Raw genomic sequence first — 26,813 nt, 5'->3', positions numbered from 1 at the left:
CTAAATAGGGGTCATCCCGAAAAAGAGGTAAAGAAAACGAGTACAAAAACAATGGGCAATAACAAAACAGCAGTTTTGTAAAAAGCAAAACATTTCTCAAAAAAAAAAAAAATCACACACCAGTACAGAGCGATATTGGCAAGAGTTTCTGTTGCACAATAACACAGAACAGATGTAGCTTGCGCATTCCAAATTTTTTGCTCATTTAACAGTTTTGTAATCAGAACATAGAAAAGAAAAAAAAAATAAGATGCCGATACCCTTACTGATAAGACACACAAATATCTTGGCAGAAAATGGAATCTGCTTTACGCAGATGCATCAGATTGACACCTGCTTACAATGGAGGCTGCCATTTTGTTATTTAGAGAGAGTCAAAATATTACAGCTTCTAGCGTTACAATCTAGTATATTGAAGTGGTTTTAACAATCAGAAATGGCATTGTCTGGTCTGAACCCTGAGTGAGTCTGGAAGAAGGAAAGATGGGAGGGAGGGAGGGTGGGTTAGCAGAATCCAGTCCATTTGCAGTCTTCACATTCCAGCCCCCCACTTGGCCTTCTATCTCAAGAGGGCAGGGGAATGGACAGTCTGAACTTTTGACCCCCCCTGTTCAGCACCCAAGAGTTAAATAAGATCCATGAAATGGTGTCTGCTAGTGACAACAGTCAGCTGTATGCATCAATTCCAACACCTCTCTCCCCCATCCACCAGGAGGAAAAAAAAAATGTGTATTGCCTTGTAATTTTACGATTGCCAGATGGCAGGGCCTGCCCCCTGTCACCCAGTGACTGTCTGACCTCACATAAAACTATAAACTACAACAGTGGTCCAAGTATAAAACTGGCATTTCCACCATGTGCAAGGTATGCCCAAAAATAAAATGGTAGCTCTCGAAATCCATATTCCAAAAAGAGAGCCAAAATATCTGCGTTCATACTACATGTAATGTGACATCGGTCAAAGAGTGTCCGGTCAAAGCAAGTGGTCAAACATAAAAAAATAGCTTGGTTTTACGAAACACGCCTGAACAGAGAATTGTGACACCTCTTCAGTAGTTGTGACTCTGCACAGCTGTTTAGTCTATTTATTGCACCATCTAATTCCATGTAATATAAAAATGAGAAATAAATTCCCCTTGAAGGACCATTTAGGAGACCAGGGTTGCCTATTCATCAGGGCATCATAACCTTAACAACTACACGGCTTGGTTACTCTTTTCCTTGCCCCTCGATTGGTGAATTTGTATTAGGACATAACTTTCAACAGCTCTGTGGAGAGATATAGTGGCGTTGCGATAAAGCTCAAGCATATAGATTTTGTTCAGAAGAAGTTACATTGCCGGAGGGTGACTTTTTTTTTTTTTTTTTGCAATAGAGCAATTGGCAAGAGAATATATGGCATGGATTCTAGTGGCCTCAATAAAACACACCATAGGCTGTGACACCAAGGTAGTAATAAAGTCGGGCCTACTAAGCGAGAGGCCACCATCCTTCCAAGAAACTACAGCCTTCCAGTTGTTGCAAAACTACAATTTCCCTCATACCTGGACAGCCACAGCTTTAGCTGTCCAGGCATAATGGGGATTGTAGGTTTACAACAACTGGAGGGTGGAAGGTTCCCCAACCCTGGAAAAGATGAACATAAGATTTTAGAAAGTCTTATGCAATTAACAGGCCCTTCTAACCTCTGGAACTACATCCAACAAATTTAAAACAGAAAAATCAGGACAAGACATCTTATCAGATCCTCCTCTGCCCTGCATTAGAATCCTGTAGCCCTCACCATTGCCTTTTGCATTTTGATCACATCCTTGCATTACCGATTCAGATGCAGGGTTTACATTAGGAGCAATATAAAACAGGAACAACAAAGATAATGCATGACTCCTTCAGAGACCTCTGCTCAGGAACTCGCTTTATAAATCATCTCTAGACTATCTAATCTAACCTGAGGTTTCCCTGGGATGTGGAGAATGATTAATGGGCAGGCTAGGCCTGCTGCTCTCATCTGACTTCTCTGCGTAAACATACTTGTTAGTCTGCCCTCTGCAATAATTTAAGTTTCCAAGTAAAGGCTTAGGTTTTTTTTTTTTGCTTTGTGTTTTTTTTATTTTTTTATTATGTTTCACCTTCAAGCGCATTGCTACAGACCTGAATGTGCATGCAACAATAATGCAGCATTCTCCACCCCCACGGGCAGCCCCACGTCTTTTCTAATCTTGTTCACTTATGTTCTCTCCTATCTAGTCCTATGTGAGGCACCACCTCGGAAAGAGGCCCAAGTGAGGTTTGCACCTGTTTCATAAGTCTCACACTAGCTCCTCAAGGCTATTTCTGTATCGTTAACAGGTATGAGTAAAAGCAATGTGCAAACTAGACTAGAAGAAAGAATACCAGCTCTATAATTTTTTTAAATTTTTTTTGTGATCCTGAAAACATTCTAGGCTAGTTTCCCATATGCATTCGTATTATGTATCCAAGTTCTGGCCTGACCACAGGTCTAATGATGCAAACTGACCACCTCACTCACAGTCAGGCCAGGTCTTGCGTTAGTAATATAGGCGCTTGTGTAAAACCAAAGTTAGAATCCACTTTTACTCAAAAAACTTAAACCCTGAGCTTTGAGGCCTTAAAACAGGAGCAGTTGATTATTTTTTTCCAAAAAAGTGCCTCAGTTAGGGTATGTGCACACTAGTGAATCTGCTTGTAACTTCCAGCGGATTCTGACCCCGCGCTCCCTGCTTGAAGTTCTACCCGTCCCGTAGGCTCTATTCTATGCTCAGGCAGAATCCGCCATCCACCCAAAGAATTGACATGTCAATACTTTGGGTGGTCGATGGAATCTGCCTGAGGATAGAATAGAGCCTACGGGACGGGTAGAACTTCAAGAAGGGGCAGGCACAAAATCAGCTAGAAGTTATCTGCGTGGATTCCGTAATATACACATACCCTTACTTATGAGCTGTGTCTGGTATTGCATTTTAGAAGGCTGCAAGGTGGCGATGGGTTGCAATACCAACCACGAACAAGAGTAGCACTGTTACTGGAACAAAGCAAATGCCTTAGGTCTACCAATTTCCCAGACATTCAATGGAAGTTTTTTTTTTAGTATTTCCTGACAAATCCCTGAGAAAGCACATGTCTTCTTGGGTTCCTGGTATGTTTTCTGCTAGTCAGAGGGCCTGGGCCTTGTCACCATAATAAACGCTTCTACCCCTGTCTGCACAAAATGTGCTCCAGGCGTTGTTGTAAATACTCGGCACAAATGGCCCTTCTTCTCCTGCATTTTTTACCCCCCTTGTCTGATCCTATCCCTCCAACATCTGGCCAGCAGAAGGGACGATATATCCGCTTATATATTACGCTGATGTAATTTACATCCTAATACTAAACAAAAACCATATGAATGAACTGACTGGAGCAAGGAAACTGCAAGTTTAACCCCTTCATTTCCTTAAGGAACTGGTTACAGAAAAGACATTTCGGGTACGATGGCGGGGAGACAACTCCTTCATAATGCCACAGGAAATAAGAGTTACGGAAAACAGACGGCTCATAGAGAGGAGGAAAAAAGAAAACCTAGAGAGACGGTCAAGCACAACATGTAGGAAGGAGTTAAGCCTCCCATACTGCAAAAATACAGGAGGTTATTTACTGAGCATGTACATCCCCTATAAATAACTCAGCGCCTGTAAAAAGGAAAAAACCCTCATAATTGTCCAAGGAAAGGAAAGTCCTCCAAGCATTTATATTATAGCCTGCGAAGAAGGGAAAATGTACATAGCTGAAAATCTGTAAAAAAAAAAAAAAAAAAAAAAAAAAAAAAAAAAAAGGTATTTACGTGGAAACACCCGGGGGCCTTTCTTCAATTATAGGCAGACAGTGAAAAATTTGAAAGATATACGTGTGTGTGTGTGTGTGTGTGTGTGTGTGTAATTTATACACACACACCCTCATGGCCTTTGTTTGCAGGTTTTAGTTTTAAAATAAAGACACAGCGCCACTCATGTGCACTGGCTGTATCCGGTGCTGCAGCTCAACCCTGTTTAAGTAAATTCTACCCACAACCTATAGACATTAAAAAAAAAAAAGTTCAATTCAATTCAGAGGGCGGAGTGTGACTGCTCTGGAAGACCCACCCTTCAGCCCCATGTACTTGACAGCTGCTCTTACATGTGCCGGCAGCGAGCAAGTAAGTGCGGGGGGGGGGGGGGAATCAGACAATAATCAGCCGATATTGTTTATGTCGGCTGATCGTTGTCTTTTAATAGGCCAAATACGCCGATAATCACTTTGTGTAATAGGGCCTTTAGTTTTGAGCTTTGCGAAAACTATTAGATTTCTGGATTTTATAATAGTGATAGCTTAAAAAAAAACTTTTCTGGTGAATTTCCTTTAATTCCATTTGTTGTATTCAATATACTATAGTCCAGAAAGTGGATCATAATATGAAAATTGGGAAGCTAGCCGAATTAAGTAGCTACTGTGTAACCTTGCACATGCAACCGCCACCTACAAGTCAATCGCACCACTGGGCTGTCAAGTGACAGGCCGTTCCGCAAATCACTATAATCATAGGTTGCAATTCCTGAAGGGCCGACAATGCTCTTAGCACAGCAACAAAGAAATTAGATCAAACACTGTAGGTCCCGTAGGGCTAAATGTCTATTATTACTCTATTTACAGATGACAAAACTCAAGACAGTACAAGCGGTTATTCTCCACCCCCCCTTGAATTTTCGGGGTCTTGCGGTATAGATGTAAAGCTCTGCGGCCTTTCCTCTTGTTTATACTACAGCTGCCCTTGCCTGCCAAAATATGAGCGAATTTCCCTGTGGCAGAGGAAGTGATGGTTACCTGGGTGGACCTGTTAATCCCTAAAGCAGCTTTAGATTTAATTATACTCCACAAAACCTTCCTGTCTACTGTGTGAGGCCTCTTTGCTGCAAGTTTTAATAAGTGATGAATGATGGAGCAACTGAGTTGGGGTGCAGCCAGAGTGGAAGTTGATAGTATAAGTGGGTGGGGAGGCTGGGAGGTGCATAGTAAATTGCATTGTGAGTAAAAGAGAAAAAAACATAGTGCTGTAGCCATGACAGGGAGTGGATTACAGAAGACACAAAACGCGTGGGAGAAGAACAACTTTTTACCCCATGCATAATATAAAGCGTTTCATGTGTATAGATGAACACGGATCTTGACAGACTGAAAAGAGAGGGGGGAATAGAAAAAAGTGGCCTGCAATGCAGAGCGTTCCAGATTGCTATTGAAATGGGAAGGTCTTTACAAAAAGCCAAGGCCAAGAGAGGAAGGAAAAAAAAATTAAACGATGAAACAAACTTTTGTTTTAACTCTAATCCTCATAACTGCCTCAGTGTGCCCCTTGAAAAAACGAAACAGAACAAATCCTCCCAGACAGCCTAGGAGAGAGGAGATGAGAAAGCTGCCAGATTGAGACAGCTGCCTCAAATGACCCCTTCCTGCTCAGAAGACAGTTGCATAAGCTGATGCTGAGGACTTATAAAACTACTGGGCGTCAGGGGCAAACCAGAGCACGGGCACGGCTTTTCATTGTGCCAAAGGTCATGCCGCACAGAACGAGCACCGATTCTACAACACAGCCGCCGCCCCCACGTAATCCAGCTAGGTATACAAGAAACAGGTGAACAGAGGGTAGACGTAAACATAACACTTTAATAGGACAAGCGAAGTAAAAAATAAAATAAAGCTAAAATATACTTCATCATTTATAGGAAAACACAGATTTTTGCTCTTGTTGCATTCCAGCTGTTAGCTGTTCCAAAACTACAATTCCCATCATGCCTCAACGGCAAAAGCTTTAAAGTGAGTGTACCAGTAGTACATCACTTTTTTTATGAATAGACTAGTGCCAGCATGGGGATACCGTTGCTGCGGTCCCTTTTTTTGAACCATGTCCCAGTTCCTGAGCACGGCACCGGGCGAACATGAAGCACAGGAGACGGGATGGATGGCCTCCGTGTGGCAATCTGCCCTTCCCCTCTGTGATGTAGCTCCATTGAATCTAATGGAGCTGCGTCACACAGGGGAGGGGGTTTCATCACACTAGGGGCCAGCCAACCAACTCCCAGTGCTTTAAGCCTGGCCGGTATCTGGGAACAGACTGACGCCATTCTCGGGAACCTGGCAGCAGTTCAGCAAAAAGGACTGCGGCACCGGCATCCCCAAACTGGCACCAGTCTATTCATATTTAAAGAAACAAAAAGCAATTTACTACTGGTATATTGACTTTAAACCCAAAACCCAGAATCGGTTTGGCCCTTAAAAAGGACAATACAGCTTTAAATTGTTCTAGTGCTGCCCCTAAGCGACAACGTGGGGGAGCCCCAAAATGAAGAAGCACAGTTCTAATGCGTTCTTAAATGGCATTATTTGACAGGAAATCTAATTTTCTGCCTCCTTTTCCCGACTACTAGTTTATCTTGTATATTATTTTGTATAAAACAAATGGGTACCAGTCCATGCAGCAACTCGCGGTACTAGAATTAATATTGTGTTTCTCAGAAAATAAGATAGGGCCTTCTATTATTTTTGGAGCATTGATTATAACTTAAAGGGGTTATCAAGCGCTACAAAAACATGCGGTTTGCAATTAAGCTCCATTTACTTCAATGGAACAGAGTTTCAAAACCCCACCCAAACTGGAGACAACAGTAGGGGGAAAGTGGCCATGTTTTTTTAGCACTGGATAACCCTTTTAAGCCTAGTTCAAAAACTAAGCTAGGGCTTATTTTTGGAGAAACAGTGTAAGAAAAGATTCTGAGAAAAGAAAAGTCTACTGAGAAATATGTAAAGTAAAACACTTGATGAAGAATCACGCCATTAAAAGACTTCACCTCCAGATGCTAGCCTGCTGACAGAACAGCTCAATACTTTTGTGGACCTTGAGCAATGTGCTGTTGGTAATTTAATTAAACAGTTCACCATCTGACACACGGCTGTTAGAAGGGCGAAGAAGAGGAAGAACACTTTCATGTTTTTGGAGGAGCTGAATCCCTAAGGAATCAGCTCAAACAACAAGGTGTCCCTCAACCGGTAAAACGGAGCAGACAAAACGGATGGCTAGACATATTTTTGGTCATAGTTTCGACTTCCACTTTAAAGGAGCATCCAAAAAACGAAGTGGTCATTAATCATCCCCCGCTTACCGCAAGCACACATGTTCTGTCTGATGTTCTTGTCTCGATCCACATTTTCTCAGCTGGAAATTTCCATTTGTGGAGACTAGTAAGTGCAGAAACTTCATCCAGAACATGTATATGCAACTGTTTCCACGGACTATTAATACAATTATTATCTTTATAGATGAGTCAACGTCCAATCACAGTATTTGCATAAATCCTAGTAGACCACAAATGGCTACCGACCTACTGGGCATGTCTAAATTTAAGTCCCCCCCATCAGCTTCTACATTGACCGATAGTACGATAAAAGCTTTTCTAACACTTTGTTTTGCTTTAAGAGAAGGAATTTTTTCGACTTTCTCAACCCTATTTCCATCTCGCTGATGCTGCAGTACTATTAAAACCTCCTCCAGCTGGATCCCAAAGCATTGTCTTGTACAATTTGTTCCAGTATAAATGAACCCTTGGAAAGGCCAGGCTATAAGCACAAGTCACTTCCAGGCAGCTATAGGCAGGATCCTGTGTTCTGTGACCATCATCTAAGCTTGGGGGGAGATGGAGCAGACGTGACAGACGCTTCGTGGATTTAGTCTATAATCATTGTGCTAGAAGGGGGACATGACCAAGTCATAGTCAAAAAACAGACGAAAAGAAATAAAATATGAAACCGCAGCTCAAACTTTTTTCTTACAGTCATCTTGTATAGGAATCTTATTAAGTACTTGTACCCAACAAATTGCGAATCTTAAGGCCCTATTACACAAAGCAATTATGGGTCGTATTCGCCCGATACCGACCGTTACGGCCAATAATCACTTTCTGTAATAGAAGACAACGATCAGCCGACATGCACACTGTTGGCTCATCATTGTCTTTCAACAGGCTGAAACGCCAACGATCAGCTTGGTAACAATCTGCTGCCGTCACTCTGTGCAATAGGAGCGGCGGCAGCAGACTGCTACTTTCTCCTATAGGCTGCCCGAACGATCTAATGATCACCTAGGCAGCCCCCCCAATGCTCTTACCCGCTCCTCCTCGCTCGCTGTTGGCGCGTGTAATAGCGCCGACAGTGGGCGGGACCACAAGGAGCAAGCGAGCGCTGACTTTACAGTTCAGTGCTTGCTTGCTCTCCACATCGTCCCGAGTAATAGGGGCTTTAGGTGGTATAGGGCTGTACCAAGGTGCCCTACTGTACCACCATGATTTTAGGCACTATACGTAGGCAGCACTCCATACTGTCTTACAATGCAAAGGTTCCCTGGCCATTGATGCCTATCAACATGGTGCAATACAAAGCCGCACCTACAACAGAGTAATAACTCGTCACTAAACATCTATATCCACCATAAGCCTGGCAATAACCATGTGACGACAAACACCCACAATAAAACAGACTATTTCAGCTTTTAGGATCCTACCGCAAACCTTTAATATATTAAAAAATAGAACTTATGAAATTTTATTATTTACTAAACTCCAGTGTAAAAAGGCAACTAGATGGGACTCGCATTTTTACAAGGACAGGCAGAGAGAGAGAGTTTGTAATGTGTGTCATAAATAGCGAGCGCACATTATTGTGTTATGAAACATAAGCTTGCTATTTCATACACAAGGATGTGTTTTATGACACCTTTAAAAACCACACAAGAACATGCTTGGATTAGATCAGAGACGGCGAGACATTCAGGAAGGACTGTGTGTGGCAATGAAAAGTTTCAGACAAGTTGTAACGTCAAAGGAAGAAAAACAAAAAAGAAACTCAGTAACTTCAAAAAAGGTAGACGGTAATGACGAGCAAGAAAAAAAATAAGGCACTTCCTCCTTATCAAGCAGGCTGTAACTTAGACGTTTCATTTTGACCATTGTTCGAAATCGGAGTTTGTGATAGTAATGTGGGCTCTGTCACACTGACCTGCCCACAATTGGCAGGTCAAGCCCTACGCCTCATGTGATGTGCAGACAGCTACAGTCTGTCACAATTCCAACTAAACACAAGAGACTCAACAAACAATAGTTCCCCTGAACTCGGCAGGCCACAGCCAACTCAGTCAACAGCTGTAACCTGGCCTGATCGTGCCCCAGCTATTTCTTTTGTGTGCAAAAACAGTGACCACTTCACAGTCAGCGGTCCAGCCTAAAGTCTACCTATCACACCCCACCCCCCGATAGACTAGTAGTAATCCAAGCCTCTGCTTTGGAAGCATCTGGATCACTAACAAAGTAAAAAGCCCTTTGTCACACCACTGCAGTGTACAGTTACGAGCGCAAAAAAAAAAAATTGCAAGAATGTTACAGTTACAAAAATGCATATTCACTTCATGTAACCCATGTACACAGACCAGAGAGGATATTTATATAGGTGGCCGCCCAGTGCAGGTTTTGCTTGCATTACTTCAGTTTAATTTTTCCAATGTTACCGAGCCTCCGTGCTGTTTTATACAGCGCGTGGCTACCGCAGATACACATTTACACAACAGAAAGGCTATTTTCATCAATGCATCAGCCGAGACCAAAGATCCATTGAGGTCACAGATAAGAGCTGGTAGTAGTTAAAGTTTAATCTGTACACTAAGCACCCGTACAGCGTAGGAAGCTCACAATTGTACAGAATGTCCAATCTCCCTTTACAACACAGCAATATTTGCTTGATAGGACTAGGTTAAGTGAAGACAAACACAACAGATGTATCTAAAAATAACCTGACGTAACTTGATGCATTTGGCTTTACTAGTGGAGAGAAGGCAGATACGCTGGAGATTGGAGGAGGAAAAAAGAAAAAAAAAAAAAAGAAAAAAGACTGGTTTGGGGAAAAAAAATAAACAAAAACATAAATGGCTCTGTTCCATGAAACGATCAGGTTAACTATAGGATTTGGGTACAGATTAAAGCTTTGTTGGATTACTCAATGGCCAAAATATTGTAGATTTGCAACATGCAGATTTAAGGAGTGATGCCATGCAGAAGATTTATGCCACATGTCAATCTGGACTTGAGACTCCCAATACACTTTATACCAAAAGTCAATCGAACCCGCAGTAGGCAGCATGTTTAGTTGACGGTAAGTATGGGGGCCTACCGACTTTCCACCAATAAAGGTCTGGCAAGATTGAGTTTCACCACCCTACCTTTTCGTTCTTGGAGGAATATGCCCCCAAAGACACACGAACATTGGGCAATGCCAAACATTCATTTGTATAGGAAGGATGGGAGAGGGAAGAGTCGGACGATCAATAGTTCGGCTGACAGTAACTGAAGCCTAGACCAGTGTCCGAGACTTTATTAACGTTAACAGAAAGCCACGATTCATTGCTGTCAAGTAATGCAAGCTATGGTTCCAGGAGAGTATATACACACGTGGCCAAGCTTGTGTGTCCAACTGGTTGCTATGTGATTCAAGCTGCAACGCAGATACAGTCCCGGCTTAAGTTGGTAAGGAATTATGGTTAAACTAGCACAGGCAGTTTATGGTATTATGCAAGATTATGTTACATAACCTGGCATGATGTAAAAAGGATTTTAAATGTCTAGAACCAGCAAATAAACAACGCTATCTAATTTTACATTCGCTATGGGAGCCAAGTATTCCGTGCTAAAAAATAAATAAAAATGACTTTGAGGTCCAAGAATAAAAAGCACTATTTATGAAATGGTTTGTTCTCTCCTTTCCTCCTCTATTTAGCAGAAATTCACTATACCAAAAACCGAGCACTGTGCTGGCAACGCTGATCCAAGCAATATTAATAAAAAGAGGAAGTCAGAGCAGACGCTGTATGGAGACAGCTAGCTGCCTTGTTATCAAAGAACATCCGTCAGATGTCGGATTTGCAGGCCAGATGAGCATTACTCTCTGCAGCTCAGCTAAGGCAACTTTGTAGGACTCTGGAATATCAAGTGGTTTTACAGCTAGCTAAATATATTAGACTGTATTGTTTCTTTAGATATTGAGTCGTCAATACAAGGTCCAGGCCCAAGAGGACTACTCAGTTCTCAATGCACAACAGTGGTCAGAGACTGCAACAGAGTTTAACAGATACTTGCCATAGGTCTACACCTTTAACACCGGACATAAGTTGCAATATGGTCATGGGTATTGTAGATACAACTCTAGACAGAAAGTTTTTCTAACAAGGCAGGAGCCCCTAAAAAAAAGAAGATAAAGAGAAACAATGTGGTGAAGGGCTGCTTCGAGGAAGATAAGAAAGACCCAAGTATCACTGAGTGAAGAACCAAGACTTGTTGCTGACTTCACGGAAAAGTTCTTTATAAAGTTCCTTGACAAACAAGGACCCGCTAGATCTCCATAGCACGGCAGATGGGAGGAGGGATGGATTACCAAGGGAGTAGTTGAGTTCTGTTTACCATTCTCACGTTATTTCCAGATACTTGGGTTACATCCTGTAGGAGGCCTGAAGGATGCAGCCATGTTACAAGAGAAAAGCTGCTTTACCCCATTCTGGCCCATTCTTGTTAAAGATCAACTGCCTTTGACTTTAACTGTCTGAAAGTTACAGCACAAGGAACTATGAAAAATATGAAGATTGTCAATTGATCACCACGATTGGTCTACCAAAGTTTTCCTACGGTTTGCTGTCAAAAGGCATCTAGACATGGAGTAAACTAGAATGTGGCCTACTGTAGCTACTATATGAAGAACAGAAAGACTGATAAAATTTGAAATTTTAGATGACCAAATCACTAAACATTAAGGTAAAGAAAGAAGACTGCATTGTCTTTGTAATCCTCCTTGGCAAGCAGAAAAGTCCCCACAAGCTTGTGGAGCATATGTGGAGAGTAGGAGGAAAGGGAGGACTTCCTTAACAAAGAAACAGTGCTTTCTATTCATACATACCAGGCAGACCCAAGTTCCGAATGAAGCCTAAAACGGTAGCTGTGCAAGATAAAGGTCTCACAAAAGGGAAGGAACTGAATACACATAAGAAATAAGCCAAGTTGCCACATAACACAATTGTACATGCAGGCAATTGTATTCCCCCCCTACCATGTCAATAAGTCACTTCTACCTCCATTAAATACAATTCACAAATGTAGATGAAATGGGCGGAGTGGGATACCAACAGCCAATTTAACCAACTTCAGACACATTAAGGGCATCTATAGTGGAGAGGTTAAGATTTTAAAAAAATAAAATAAAAAAAAAGTGTTACTTGGTTATTCTAGAAGAAAAGGGGAAAAACCACCAACACAGCTGCTCTGCTCATCGCATGTACAGAGAAGAATGAAATCTGACAGCCACATAGGTTTTCATCAATGCTAATATTTGCAAAACAAAAAAAAAAAAAAAAAAAAAAAAGGACTGGAAAGAAAAAAGAAAAAAGTGGCCCCTTCCCCCTTTCACCTTTTGAAGCACCAGCGACTTGTAACCAGGCCTTGCACCCCCTTTTCATTAATATTCAACAGTGTAAAACAAAAGCAGACAAAAGAGATGGTCACCCTTGCACCCAGGGAATTCATTAATCCATTCTATTTTTCAATTCACCAAGCACTCGGATTCAATCGCGTGAAGCTGGAAAGAAAAGCAATGACCAGCGTTTGGCATCACTCCGGGTCATGGAAGGGTAGCGAAAATCTCACCATAAATCCAGCATGCTGTGACAACTAGGGTCCCCTAATACCTGGGGGACATTCTGAGGGCAGCAGGAATAAGGGGCCTCAGACCACAGGGGGGGGGGGGGGGACTGACCAGAATGTAACCCTGACCCATCTATGAAAAGAAGACAAAAACAAAACAAGAGTTTTAAAATGTCTCTGCAGCCTTATTTAAGAGGATTAAGTTCTAGTTAGTGTCCATCAATGTGTCCGATAAGCAGGTGGGATTGTGCCTTCCTACAGGTATCCCCAAAAAAATTAAATTCAAATAATAACGCAAAAAGTTTATTCTTGGAAGCAAAAAAAAAAAAACCATAAAAAAAAAAAAAAAAACGATGCACAAAACTTTTTAAACTGCATCAGTGTCCAAAAGGCTCAAGCCAAAAGGCAGCACAATGCAAGTTTGATACAGGTTTTCCGGAGTGTGGTAGATTCATTTAACACACTCCACCCCCTAAGACTTCAAAATAGACAGCCTAATTTGATCATTTAGAGAAAGAGTCAGGAGCAAAAGAAAAGGAACTGGAAAAGAGAGATGGACAGACAGTGAGGGACTTAAATTAGGCATAAGAAAAGGGACAATGCTGTCCCTTCTATCTCCTGCTGTTATTTACCATCTGGGATGTTAAAGAGAGGGTGATGGTTGTGTGCGTCTGACAAGTTTGAAACAGGGTAAGTATGTTTGGGATCTATTCAAGCCTGCGAGTAGGCCATGTGTCAGTGGCCTTTTAGCACGTTTATAAAAAAAAAATAAAAAATCCAAAGACAAAAATAGCCGTGGATAGCAGCGGCCAGCGGTGGATGCTGCAGATGCAGCCCTGCAGGACGGCTCTTTTGTAAACTGCTATTGCAGCACAATGGTCAATTATAGTGCTAGTGCTTAGCAAACCCTATGGATCTCATTTCCAAGTATGACGTTCAATGGGCACACCTAGTGGTATAGTACATTTGAACTGTGCATCTACCAATGCCACCATGGCAACCAGACGGGCTTGGACAACTTGCAACTTTCCATGAGTGCATGGACCAGTTGAAGAGTCAACAAGAGGGTTGTATTTCTCATCAATGGAATGACACCACTTCTGGGCTTCACCATAGCTAAAGGCAGTGATCCATGAAAAGACTATCCCTTTTCAGTTCTACAATTACACACCGTGTATTATGCCAGAGATGAAGGGATCCACAGCTGCATTTCGACCTACAGGCTTCCACCCACCGTCTCGCACCGCAACGGTTAACAGCAAGATGATGATGGAATATTGACTAAGTGTCCTCAATGCCTGCCCAGACTAGCTGTCTGCTGACTAGAGAATTTCTAACAGTGTGGCTACGCTAGACAACCCTGCCTGCACTTGTTAAATTATTCACCATCTCCGTCCTATGAGAGATACTCAGACGTGAGAATATTAAGACCTCAGAATGTGCACAAACATAAAAGAGAACATACAAGTCTACAAACGCCACCTTATCCTCATCAGCCTTACAGAAATGACACTTTATTACTGGGGGGCATTTAGGTAAGAAGATCTAGTCTGCTCCCCAGGAAAGAATTTTTTATTTTTTTTAAAAGCCACAAATACTGGAATAAAAACCCGAGTGGTGTAATTTGATGTCTGTCCAGGAAGTGTTCCCCAGACGCGCCAAAGACAACAGATCCTGTTTCTGAAGTAAATGCCCTTGTCTGCAAAGTGAAACGGACCAGTGGAGGCTCCCTCTACACATACACAAAAAAAAGCTAAAGATATAAAAGCAGCTAAAGTCATAAACAAGATATTTCCAGATACATAAAAAAGGTATTTGCCTAAGGAAATCGTTGGCTAATAAAATAAGATATGCCTAAACAGTTGTTCGGGCAATGCGCATCTAAAAATACGACATCAATGGCGAAATATATTCACGACTCTGTAATATCTTCAACCTCTGCCACAAAAATTCCTCCCCGTCGCTGCATAATAGTAACTACCGCAACGGAGCTCTGCGAGGAAACGTCCAGAGGCACATTCAGTGCAGCACGGTTATTATGAATGCCTCGGCTGTAGACACTAATAGGTAATTCACAGCCACTCTAAGAGCCCTTAAATATATATTTAGCTTGGATGGCTCAGCCCTTGGGTTCTTGTACTTTATGTTTACATTGGGAAATGTTACACGTATGTAAGTGTCATAATGTGAAGGAGCAGTAGTGAGGGTTGGAACCGGGATCTTGTAAACAGGAAGTGGCAGAGACGAGGAGTCAAATACTATCATAATGCATTATACATCAACTGCTGACAGGAGCGCATGGTTGTATTCACATCATCTTGTTCTGTTCTATTCAGTGCCTAAAGGTCACTATTGTTTATGCAAACTTTAAGGCCCCAAGCACAGTGGTGAATGCATTATAGCACCGTTCAGAAAAAAAAGTTGCCCATTTAGTTAAAGGGGTTGTCCGGGAGAGCAGACAAGGTATTATCTGTTCTTCTATACTTAGGTCCTCAGCAAAAAGATACAGGGGGAGATTTATCAAACATGGTGTAAAGTGAAACTGGCTCAGTTGCCCCTAGCAACCAGATTCCACCTTTCATTCCTCACAGATTCTTTGGAAAATAAAAGGTGGAATCTGATTGGTTGCTAGGGGCAACTGAGCCAGTTTCACTTTACACCATGTTTGATAAATCTCCCCCACAGAGTATACAGTGAAACTGAAACTATTGGACATCACCGATTTTAATGGACGGTGGCCTTCAGACTTTTCACGGTAGGGAAATGTGGATTTTAACACCCTCTTCTATCAGAGGAGACTGCCAATGGCTACCCCCTCTTTTCACTTAACCTAACCCAAGGTAAATGTGAATGGGGCGATCAGATGAGCTATAAACATCCACATATGAGTATGACACACGTTTACTACTTGTACCAACCCAAAGACCAGATTTCTATAGCTGGTGAAGAACTGTTGTAAGTCCATAGACCTAATGACTGCCATTAATGGAGCATTGTCTACAGTTATCGGCCAGTCTATACATCCCTCTATTCTTCAGTTACGTTGTTGGTAAATACTTTAGTCAATCCTCCATAAGGGTTGTTATCTTTATGTATAGAGCCAAATATGTTGGCACTATACAAAAGATGTATTCTCATAAGGATAAAATCTCCTTTGCCAGGAAGGTCGTGATCTAGCTGCAAGGCCCCTCTCCACTAAAGCCTTTCAAGGGACACTCTAGAACGCACAAAATAGCATTCCAGAAAGGAAGCCCAAGACTCTTTTGTCTCTCGGACTCTGCACTCCATGTCCGCACAAAGAACACTTGAACTTCAAAACGTACTAAACACCAGCCTGTTGCTGTGGCTCTTACTAGCAGCCTGCTTAGGCTACAGATACCAGGCTCATTCACTGAATGGCGCTAATCCAGACAGGGAACCTGCTTTATGGTGTATTATATTAAGGAGTCTTTCATCCAGCAAGTTTGACCATGAAAAGAAAATATAAAGAATTTAGTTTAATTGCAGGTTACAGTTCAAGATTTGCATTAGACTTCGCCACCACTAGTGCACATAGTAAAATATTACTACCCAAGGACGGACAGACAAACACATCCACTCATTGCGTCTGCTAACACCTTGAATTCTATGGAGACATTGTAACCCAGCACAATGATTCATTCTCAAACTTCGCTGGCGCCCTTCTCACAGGAGAGGCATTTATGCATCTGTACCAATCCATCATCAGATAGTATTAACCGTTACCGGTCATCTGATTTGTACTTTCACTCTGTGCATTCCAACCGGGTGAATAAGGGAGAGAAGAAGGGAAAAAAAAATAGCATGCACACAAAACAGGAAATTCACAGCTTTCCTAGATATTCAGAAACACCAAAAACTTCACAAATTAACGGCAAAACTGTGAAAAGTGATTAAGTCGAGGCACTTCACACATGAACTTACAACTGCTAATTAAAAACCTCCCACTTAATTGACTATATTTGCATACCACTCAGCCTAAAACGGATAATTAAAATGGGGGAGACGGGCACAGAGCAAAAAGGTGGGATTTTTTTTTTTTTTACATCTTTTAAAAGTAAAATGTGATTCCCAATAACGGATAAGTTACAACAAGATTTTTCTCTTCCCCCATCATGACTGGAGCTCTGCTACAATCACAAGTCTCAAAGCGTGTCCGCCATCTTGTATCAATCATTTCCATAAATCCACTAGAAATTGCCCATGAAGCTTATCCCAAAAATCTGTACTCATCCTGACAAAGGTCTATAGGCAGATTATAAAAAAAAAGTGCTTTGACATAAGAAATGCAGACCGATTATGCAAAAACGGGGGTCTTAGAAACTTCAAAAGTTCCACGTCAAATGCCTGTCCTGCGAATTGTTTTGGACTGAAGGGAATTTAAAAAGCTGCACATTTCCAAATGTTTTCAGAGACCCCTTTTGAAAAGGAGCCTCCGTTTTTTAACCAAATTCCTTTCATCGGGGCTACACTGAAGACCTCTTAACTCCTGGCTTCTTTGAGGACCCCTGTAGATCCAGTATTAAATACTAGCAAGCTAAGAGTGTATCCTATTAAACCGAAGTTAAATGCCTCTTTATTTGTTAAATTCTGCTCAAAAACACAATGCATCATTAGCTTATAGGAAGCAGAATGCTGGCAGATCCCTTATGGAACGACCCTAAACATACATACATACATCTTGCAGCAGCTCATTGCCTATAAGAAACTAATAGGTCTATGCAGGGAGATCTTCTCTTTCTATTTTTTTTAAATGCTCTGCATATAAAACAGGACATCCCACCCCCCCACCATCACCACTACCAGCGCCGCTATCCTACAGGGAACTTACTTCCTCCCCCTTAGACAAGCAGCCCATTCAGCAGAAATGGAAATCCCACGATGCACTGCAGCAGAACAGCAAGGAGAGATAAAAAAAAAAAAAAGTTACAATACCGCAGTGAGGCTGCTACGTTTACTGGAGGGCATCCTACAGAATGCTACGGCTGGTGCATCACACTTCGTAGATCATCAGATTAATAGACTATTTTGTCTGCTCATGTCGACAGCCTATATAGAATATAGGCTGCATATACCTCAAGAGACCCCAGATTAAGCCCCCTGAAGGACTCTTCCAGACTTCTAGTCTGGATGGATAAGACTGCTCGATAGGAGAGACTATGGTGTTAACCGGCCACAGACATAGTGATTTCAACTCGATCAGATGACCGTTCTATATGGAGTCATTATTGGAAAACTTGAATTTTACTTTCTGGAATCGGATCAGAAATCTATACGACAGCGCCCAACTGGGGAATTCTCATACTAATGACCGAAGATTTAGGTCTGCTCCAGCTGCTTCTACTCAACCAACCAACCAGATTCCAAATGGCGAGTGCATTTCCAGAATAAAGCCATCTTGTACTGTCAGCAAATACAATCTATTTGCTTTAGCTCCTCTATGACAGACTAACTTATCCAATTACACTTAGACAGCAGAGGTGTCCCGTTTGACCCTACGGCTCGGTCGTAGTTTACTTCCACTGTTAAATATATGTCACTGTAGGGTGAGACTTGTACCCGAGTCTTTGATAACAGCTATGAGGTCCCATTGACACGTGAGGCGTCGCAAATGGCTGGGACACAGATAAAGCACTACAGGCTTTGCTTAGCATTCAACTTTGCCCTCCTGGCAAAGCAAATGGCCTTTTTCTAGGAATGTGGGAACACTCATGACCAAACTTTTTAGCTTACAGTCGCTGCCAGATCCTCCTCCTCCTCCCCGCCCCAGAGACTGGACCGGGAGCCCACTTGGCAGGGATGGGGGTAAGGGTTACATTGGTACAGCAGCGCTGTTTAGTCTGTCAAGTTGGTCATGACCAGACACGAGTAAGCGCATACCGCACACCTGTTTAATATTAAATCAATCATCCCGCACGGCCACAGCCTGAAATTCAAGTTCCTTCAGTCATTCTCCAAGTCTTTTGTATGGAAGAGGGGGGGAAAAAAAAAGTTGCAGGGGGGTGGGGTGATGTAAACAGCCTACGGCAAAGATATGGAAGGGATGAATGGCTTAAAGAGGGAAAGGGGAGGGGTAGATGGGTGCAGGAGGCTTGGCAGTTATATTTACCCAATCTTTGTTAGGTTTTCATGGGGGATTTAGATTTTTAATGCTTGTATTGATCTGCCGGTTAAAGCCCAAGATTAGGCAGAAATAATACACCTTGTCTGCATGTGATGAAGTGAATGGGGAACTGGATCGGATGGCGGCATTATTTTTGCTGGCATTCTTTTCAGGCTATATAAGCTAAAGCTAATAAATAAAATAAAAAAACTCCACCACCATTGTGCTCTTCTCATTAACCATTTATAGGGCCAAGGGTTGCCCCAAGTATAAAGAGACGTCTGCATGGCGCAGACCAGTAGAGCGGAGGTGAAGCTTATAGATGTGCATGTTAAACAATACAGGTTCTAATATCTCACATAATTATGCAAATGTATTAGGAGATTCTGAGAACTGGAGAGATGAGAGATAAAAGGTAATAATCCCTTCTCTCACTCTTCAAAAAGCTTCTCCCTGTTTACAAGGAATGGCAAATTCCAAGAAAGTATAGGGAAGTCAAGCTTCCCAAAGAACACCAAAAGGAGGAGATGGGTCATATTATTTGCTATAATGGGAATAATTTCCTTCACAGAGAACTGATCCTAGTGCTGCGCACATGCAGATTCTCCGCTGACGTCTGGAAGCACATCCGCTTAACGCTCCAATGGATAGAACAGATTTCGCTGGGTCAAAATCAGTACACCAGGGACCTTCAAGGAGGAAATGTATACATCCTTACAGTAAGATCAAACGCAAGGCAATAAGAGCAGGACGTGAAAATATGAAGCGCCTCCAGACCACCACTACCACCTCTTAGTAGCCCTTCCGTTGGCATATCAATGAGTGCACATGTAATCCAATAGCCCCGCACCACTCTTTTGAGCTGCGGCGTTCCCTCTGTCTGCTACATTAAGAGTAATTGGTGGTTTCGCAGCCTGTTCACATTATCCCTCCTGTCGTAATCAGCGTGATTTCAATTTAACTCATATTTTATTTAATATTCAAGCCTGTGTAATTAAAGAATAAAAATGCCATTCCAGCCACTGTTACATTTCGTTACGGTAGACATCTGATTAAGACGGCGCGTCTGACGACAAGATAAAAAAAAAACGAGAAATCTTAATCCTAATCTTAAATATTTCATAATATCCTACTGACGCCAATCGTTACCTCTCTGCAAAGGATCAATGGGCAGAAGATTTTACTGGTAATACACATAGCATGCATGGCTGAAAGGGTTAAAAATTCTTGTACGATGATAGTAATGGCAGAAAAAAAACACTTTAAAAAAAAAAAATCTGTGTCTGACCCTATAAAGGATAAGGCCATTCTCCGGTATACAGAATGTGCAGACGCTGCACAAGGCTGCTATTAGGATATTGCTAAAACACATTTCTGATGAAATCTCCCCTGCTCCCGCCCCGAGTCACCCACCAAACGCCACCACAGGCTGGCAATAGGATGTCTAGCTTTTTTTTTTATATATAGTTTCGAGACACCACTGCGTTGAGCAATTCCTATAGTTGACTCATACCAGATAACTATTTTAAAAGGAATTTTGGGGAAGTTCGGTTATAACATTTTGTGCACACCCATAAAGAGAAGTTGTTACTCTTTTACAAAAGTACCATCTTGTCTACTATTAGGGTGGGCCACTCACTCAGCATTTTGAACAAACTCTAAACACATCTCTAATAAAAGGACTAAAAGAAGCGACACATCTAAAACTAAGAAGTCTTGCCATGCAGGAGTCTGGAAAAGCTGGATGAAACCTTGGCTATAACTGTGGCTATGAGAGTCATCCACCTTTCCCAGGAAGAGCTAAACAGGACTCATACTGCTCATTAGATTCTATGTGATCAACGCCAGACTCCTGACCCAGATACCGTGTCTACAAGGACTAAAGAATCCAGAGATCCATTATGCAGATGATTCAAGGAGGCCGCTTGTCTGCCCGGCTCAGTAGTCTATGCCCTATTTAACCCAGACTTCCTAACACTTGATATCCTGTCTGCCGTATCAGGGTCCTTTCTCAACGCTCCAGCAGACACCGCACAAAAGGATGTGACCGCTTTTTTTTTTTTCTTTTCTGGTCTGCAAGGAAGGCTTACACAATGAAGAAGTGACCTTACACCCAATTCTATATACTAAAGACCAACTTCACCTCCAAAACAATAGACATAACAGATAAAACTATAAAGGCATCAAAGGATGTGGTGCAGGGTGACTGGCGCAATCCACCACTTTCACCAACTACTCCTTCAGACACTGTTGCCATCTACTTGGCACCACCCGTACCCCCATGGCATAGTAATTTCTGGGGTCAGCTGCTGACTATGCTTGGTTTCTGATACTACTTCTGAAGTGCTAAGGGGGATAAAAAAAAAAAAATACATAGGCCGGGTAAGTGCTGCCATCTTAATCTCAAGAGTGCCTTGCTAGAAGCAACTAGTGCCATTTCCAGGCATAGAGTCCCTGATCCCGGGAGAAGAAAGAAAGGATGGATAATGGGGGAAGTGCCCCAGGGAGGGAAAAGCCAAATGAGATTTAGATCCATTGAGATAAAAACAGAAAGTTAAAAAGAGACAAAAGGAATAAAGACTATATCCTACAGATCATCTGTAGGACAAACTACAGCTTCATGGCTCAGTGCATGATGGGAGTTGTAGTTTTACTTCCCTTTTCTAAGGAATTGTCCAGACATGGTAACTGCACTCACCTATGCGGTATATATATCAGACAGGTAAGACTGAGCCCCAAGGGCAAATTACAACCTGCACCCTTCCCCCTATACACACACACACATTGTTCTCTATTTGAGAATGGTCTAAAAGATATTATAATGAGGCAATTTCCAGTCTAGCTTGAGTCTATCCAATGCACATGCACATACTATACCCAAGTGAATTGTTCTGGAGTAAGTGCAACCATATAGCAGTGCCATACATGTGTGCCATTTGATACCATGCCCACCACCCACATATATCTCATTCTTGGCGCACACCAGTAACCTAGCAACACTGGCTAGGATATGTGCACCCCACTATGTCTGCAAAAGAGTAGATGGGTGGAGGGGGGGGGGGTTGCACAAAAGTATCTAGTGGACCTATCAAATGGAAAACACCAATGTATTCTAGGTCTGCATTCACCAGATAGCAGCATGCAAAAAGTGCAGGCAAAGCAGGTTTGACAAGGGAGGAATAGACAAGTTACTGTACATTGAGGCCCATTCGTAAGGGCAGGAGTTAGTGGCAACTTAGTCTTAAGCATATATATATATATATATAATAAAAAAATATAAACACTTAATAGGTTCTGGCTGCGAATGGGTTAACGTCTCCCCCCAAGCCAGTCGAGAAAAAAAAAAAAAAAAAAAAAAAAAGGCCCATCCTTTCAGACTAGGCTATTCAAAGCTTCCAACCTCAATCCATGATTAGCCGGGGATAGACAAGCCATTAAAAACGCATCCACCTCCAACTATCACAGATAATGTGCCTCATTAATGTTAACATCGCCACAATGGCTCTGACACACAGTTGTAAGAAACTCCTAGGGAAATTGGGAAGGAGTCTATTCAGTGATAATAAGTGAGGGGGGGCACGGGGGGGAAAAAAAAGGGGGTTTAAGCCATAATGTGATTTAATTGGCCTCCCAAGTAGAGATTGGTAAATGCAACTTTTATTATTCCCTAGGAATAATCAGCCGGGAGAATCAGGAACGTCACACGCGTTTTATGCCGGCCAGAGATGAATAGCTATATCGGACTGGGATGTGAAACTGTACAGTTGCTCAATGGCACAAAGGCAGGGCACCCCCCCCCCCCCTTTTTTTTTTACTTCTTAAAAAAAAAAAAAAACATCATGGAAACTGAGAATTTCCAGCAAATTTAAATAGATTAATTAGAATGGAAGGAGTTAAGTTATTGACCCCCCCCCCCCTACAGAATTTCTCCCCGCCATTAGTGCCGCAGACTAGAAATAAATTATATATAAAGAGCACAGGAAGGATTAAAATATGGGATGAGCTTAAAGGGCTTTGGATGGAGTACAGTATGTCATCTTTCAAGGCCCTTAAGTGCTGCCCACTAAATCGGATCCATGCCAGCTACCAAGTTGCTTTACGCACACTGGCATCCACATATGGCTGAGTCCAGACGCCTAAAATAAACCGCTAGTGTCTGGACAGTCAGTCTGGGTGGCAGACCCTCCTCGTTCAGCTGCCCTAGTTATGTATACAACCACCTACACACAATGCAGGAGACTGTCACCAGTCTGGTGCCAGGTGCCTTCACCAGCGGACTGCAATAAAATCAGACTGTCATAATGATTATAGCCCTTAATGGGTATGAACCTATATACAGTGACATGTCTCTTGCTTATTCTATTATACACAGCATTACCGGAATAGGAAACTGACATGTAGACGATAGAGGAAGGAGGGTTTATAGAGAACTATCTGTCTGCACAACGATCATGTCAGCACCTATAGTCACTTGGTTGGGGGTGGGAGGACTGTCTGCACCTGTCCTGTCCATATAAATGACCACATCTGCAACTGCATCTACAGACTTTCCATCCACAGTTCTGTAATCAATCGCTGTAACCGCAGAGAATCCTGCCCAATTATTTATATCATCAAATGACATCAATGCACAGAACTCAAAGCAGGGTTGCCATCAGGTCACACTAAATGCCACTTTAAAAAGGACGAGTGTTTGTTGACTGCAGCCTGGGCGACAACCTGGTCCTTTCCTAGCACCAATAGGTGACAGATCAACCCCCCCTTTAAGTTGTAAGACACAAACAGGGTAGAATTAGGTTACCAGGAGGTCAGCTCTTCTTACAACAGTTACAGAACATAGGAGGAAGTCACCCTGATCACCCACAATCTGGACAAGTGCAAATTACACCTTTATGACCAGTAATAACTTCTGCTTCACTGCCCCCAAACAAACTTGAACTGCAATTAACCCATCGTCGTAAATAGGAAGAAAAAGGGGCCAAAGACACATTACACACCAGGAGCTCCGCAGACATCACCCCCTAAAGCATTAACCCCTCTATGCCAAAATAAGACTAATCCTAGACCATGTATACAGCCATCAGATACAACTCAGAGTATTATTAACCCCACAGCTGCCAAACCCAAGGATCAATGACCACACATTACCTACTATTTCATTATATATATATATATATATATATATATATATATATATATATATATATATATATATATTCATCACATGTCAAAAATCTTTCAGTTGTTAATAGATCACTGTTCTATTTTTTTTATTATTATTATTGTATAACAAAATTGTTGTTGTAACTATTTTCGGCATGAAGGATGTCAATTATAAAGGATCGTTAACCCCGTAGCTCCCATAACCAGGCTGGTCGGTAACACTGAGGACATGTTGTTACAAGAATGGGGTTTGGTCAGGGTTAATGAACTTCTAAGAAAGATATATGACAGCAGAAAGTGCAGGTTCAGCCTGATCTTGACAGCTCCAGAGTTACTATCTCTTTAACTCCTTAGTTCCCACAGGACAACTGTTTACAACGTTAAAATAATTTGAACTGTTGCTAAAGGATAAGGATACATTTGTAGTTGATACGTTAACCGTGAACTGTCCCACACAAACTTTGTCGAGCAGACACTCACCCTGGCCGTTTTCCTCTTGTACTTGTTGCTGTAGTCGAACTTGTCCTTCATCTCGTCCAGCAACCGGCCGAGCCGGGCCTGCTCCTCGTCGCTGCCGTAGTCCTGTGCCAGGAGGATGTATGCCCTCCAGTTGGCAGAGTCGAAGCCCCAGTGGCACGTCCGGTTCTCCAGCGCCTTGTGTGAATGCACCACAAACTTGTGTGGTGCATAGAGCAAGCGGCAGTCCAGGCACTGGATGCAGGGAGCGCTGGGGTTGGCATACAGCTCCGGCACGAAGAGCCCCTTGCACTTGCCGAAGCACTCGTGGTAAACCCTGAAGCTCTTCTCGGTGACTTCCAGCTCCAGAGTCCCGCCGTCTTTCTTGTTGCAGCGCGGCGGATAGCTGCCCCCATACAGCAGCGCGTTACACAGCCGTTCGGCGTCCGTCTTGGTGATGAGGCCGCAGGAGGGCGCAGAGAAAGGCAGGATGCCCATGACTTTGAGGATCTCCAGCTGATCGGCCGTACATCGGGAGCAGTAGACGTGCAGCTCGTCGCACACGGAGTTGATCTGCTGCAGGCTAAAGTCCCTCAGCACCGAGTTGAGGATCTGGGGGAGACACAGCCTCTTCTCCCCTCCGACTACAAAGCAGGAGATGGTCTCCCCTTCCAGGATGGTCTCACACCTCTCTGTGGAGCGATCGGACGGGATGAAGAGGGGTCCCCCGGGGATGACAGGCGGGGGCTGCACCGGCAGCTGCAGGACGGGCTCCGGTTCCTTCCCACTGTCCTTCTTATGGTACATATCCTGCGCCCAACGCGCTGAGAAGGCAGCCGGGCCGCCCAAGGAGCTCATGGAGCTCAGGTGGAACTGCTCCAAGGTCTTCTGTAGCCCTGGATGAGGCTGGAAGCTCCTGCTCACAGTCTCCATCATTGAAGAAGCCCGATACAAAGTAACAAAATCACAGAAATTATCTTCTTCTAAAAACAACTTAGACAAGATCCACAGAATGGGGGGGAGGGGGGAGTAAAGGGGGAGGGGGGGGAGTAAGATCACAAAAGCTCCATGTCCACCAGGCGAGAGTAGTGTCTGCTCCCCAAACTCTCTCCAAGAGTCCTGTCTACATGTGGCCCCTGTCCATAGCCAGTTAAAGGAATAATACACAAGAGGGAGAGAGGGGAGGAATCCAATGTAACGGAACCAAGAAGAGTCCAGACGGTGACGTCAACCCAAAAATGTAGTTTCCAGTTCTTTTTTAGTTTTCAGGAGTTGGTCTTCATGTTGTTACATTAAGTTCCTGGAGGAGCAGAGCTGCACTCCCATCCATGCACTCTGCCTGAATGCTTAGCTAATGCCCTGTGTCTGTCTGTGCCTGTGCTACCTCCTCCCCCTTGTGTGTGTGTGTGTGTGTCTATCCCCTCCCTCCCCTCCTTTCCTCTCCCTTCTCCTCCACCCCCTTTCTCTCTCTCTGTTTGTTGGTGTCTGCCTCAGTCATTGAATCCCAGCCAAGAATGTGACCAACTCCCCAGGCTGGCTCTTCCAGGAACAACCTCCCCCCCCTCACTCACTCCCTCACTCTCTCTCACCCTCCCTGCTGCTGGCTTTTTTTTTTTTTCTTGCTGCAAAATGGAAAAAAAATTGTCTGTGGAAAGGAAGGTAAATCTTGTGGTTGTGGAAGCAGGCGAGAGGAAAAAGTCAGGCGGGAGGGGGGTTGGGCTGGTTCAGCCAGGTAATGGTTCTCATCTGCGGCTTTTTGACCTCAGGAAGGTTTTGTTCTTGTGAGTTAAATTCTCAGAGTTCTCGGGTTTTTGTTTTGTTTGTGAAAAATGTTCGGAATCTCTGGTTTGTTGTGTTTATGTGTATATATTATAACAATTATGGTAGTATTTATGATTCTCTGTATATTTTTCTTTTCAATAGGTTAGCTATGGTATAAACTGCAACAATTTAAAGGAATATTCTAAGACTTTTAATTCTTTATTTTTTTGTGCTCAGCCAGGGGGGGGGGGGGGGGGGGGCATATATCTACCATATTGTACAAACAATCCAGCATTGGCTAAGTGGGCAGTGCACGCGCCACCTGCAGATTTACCAAAACTACCCAATTTTAGCCGCGTTAGGTTATGTTCACACAAAGAATTTTCGTCAGTCTTTTGGTCAGTATTTTTTCAACCAAAACCAGGAGTGGGCTGAAAACACAGAGAACTGGGCAAATCTTAAATTTCGCTCTGTCAGTTCCAATTCTGGTGGAACATGAGGTCTATAACTGTTATTATTGAATACTAAGCCAGGAAATGATGTGATCAATCGATAAAGGA

The 26,813-nt window shown here is 42.8% G+C and overlaps 1 protein-coding gene across 2 annotated transcripts in view; it reads right to left on the bottom strand.

Annotated features, from left to right (window-relative positions):
- The window catches only part of SKI (SKI proto-oncogene), a 70,527-nt gene extending 44,647 nt beyond the window's left edge, over positions 1-25,880 (bottom strand). For both annotated transcript variants that reach the window (XM_069946514.1, XM_069946515.1), the window contains exon 1: positions 24,517-25,880. In XM_069946514.1, coding sequence (XP_069802615.1) covers positions 24,517-25,428 — 912 coding nt within the window. In that variant the 5' untranslated portion in view covers positions 25,429-25,880. The remainder of the gene's footprint in view (positions 1-24,516) is intronic.
- Between the last annotated feature and the right edge of the window lie 933 nt (positions 25,881-26,813).

The sequence above is a fragment of the Dendropsophus ebraccatus genome, chromosome 12, assembly GCF_027789765.1.
Source record: "Dendropsophus ebraccatus isolate aDenEbr1 chromosome 12, aDenEbr1.pat, whole genome shotgun sequence".
Taxonomy (NCBI): domain Eukaryota; kingdom Metazoa; phylum Chordata; class Amphibia; order Anura; family Hylidae; genus Dendropsophus; species Dendropsophus ebraccatus.
Note: the sequence above shows the minus strand (reverse complement) of the source record. Positions and strands in the feature narration are given on the sequence as shown.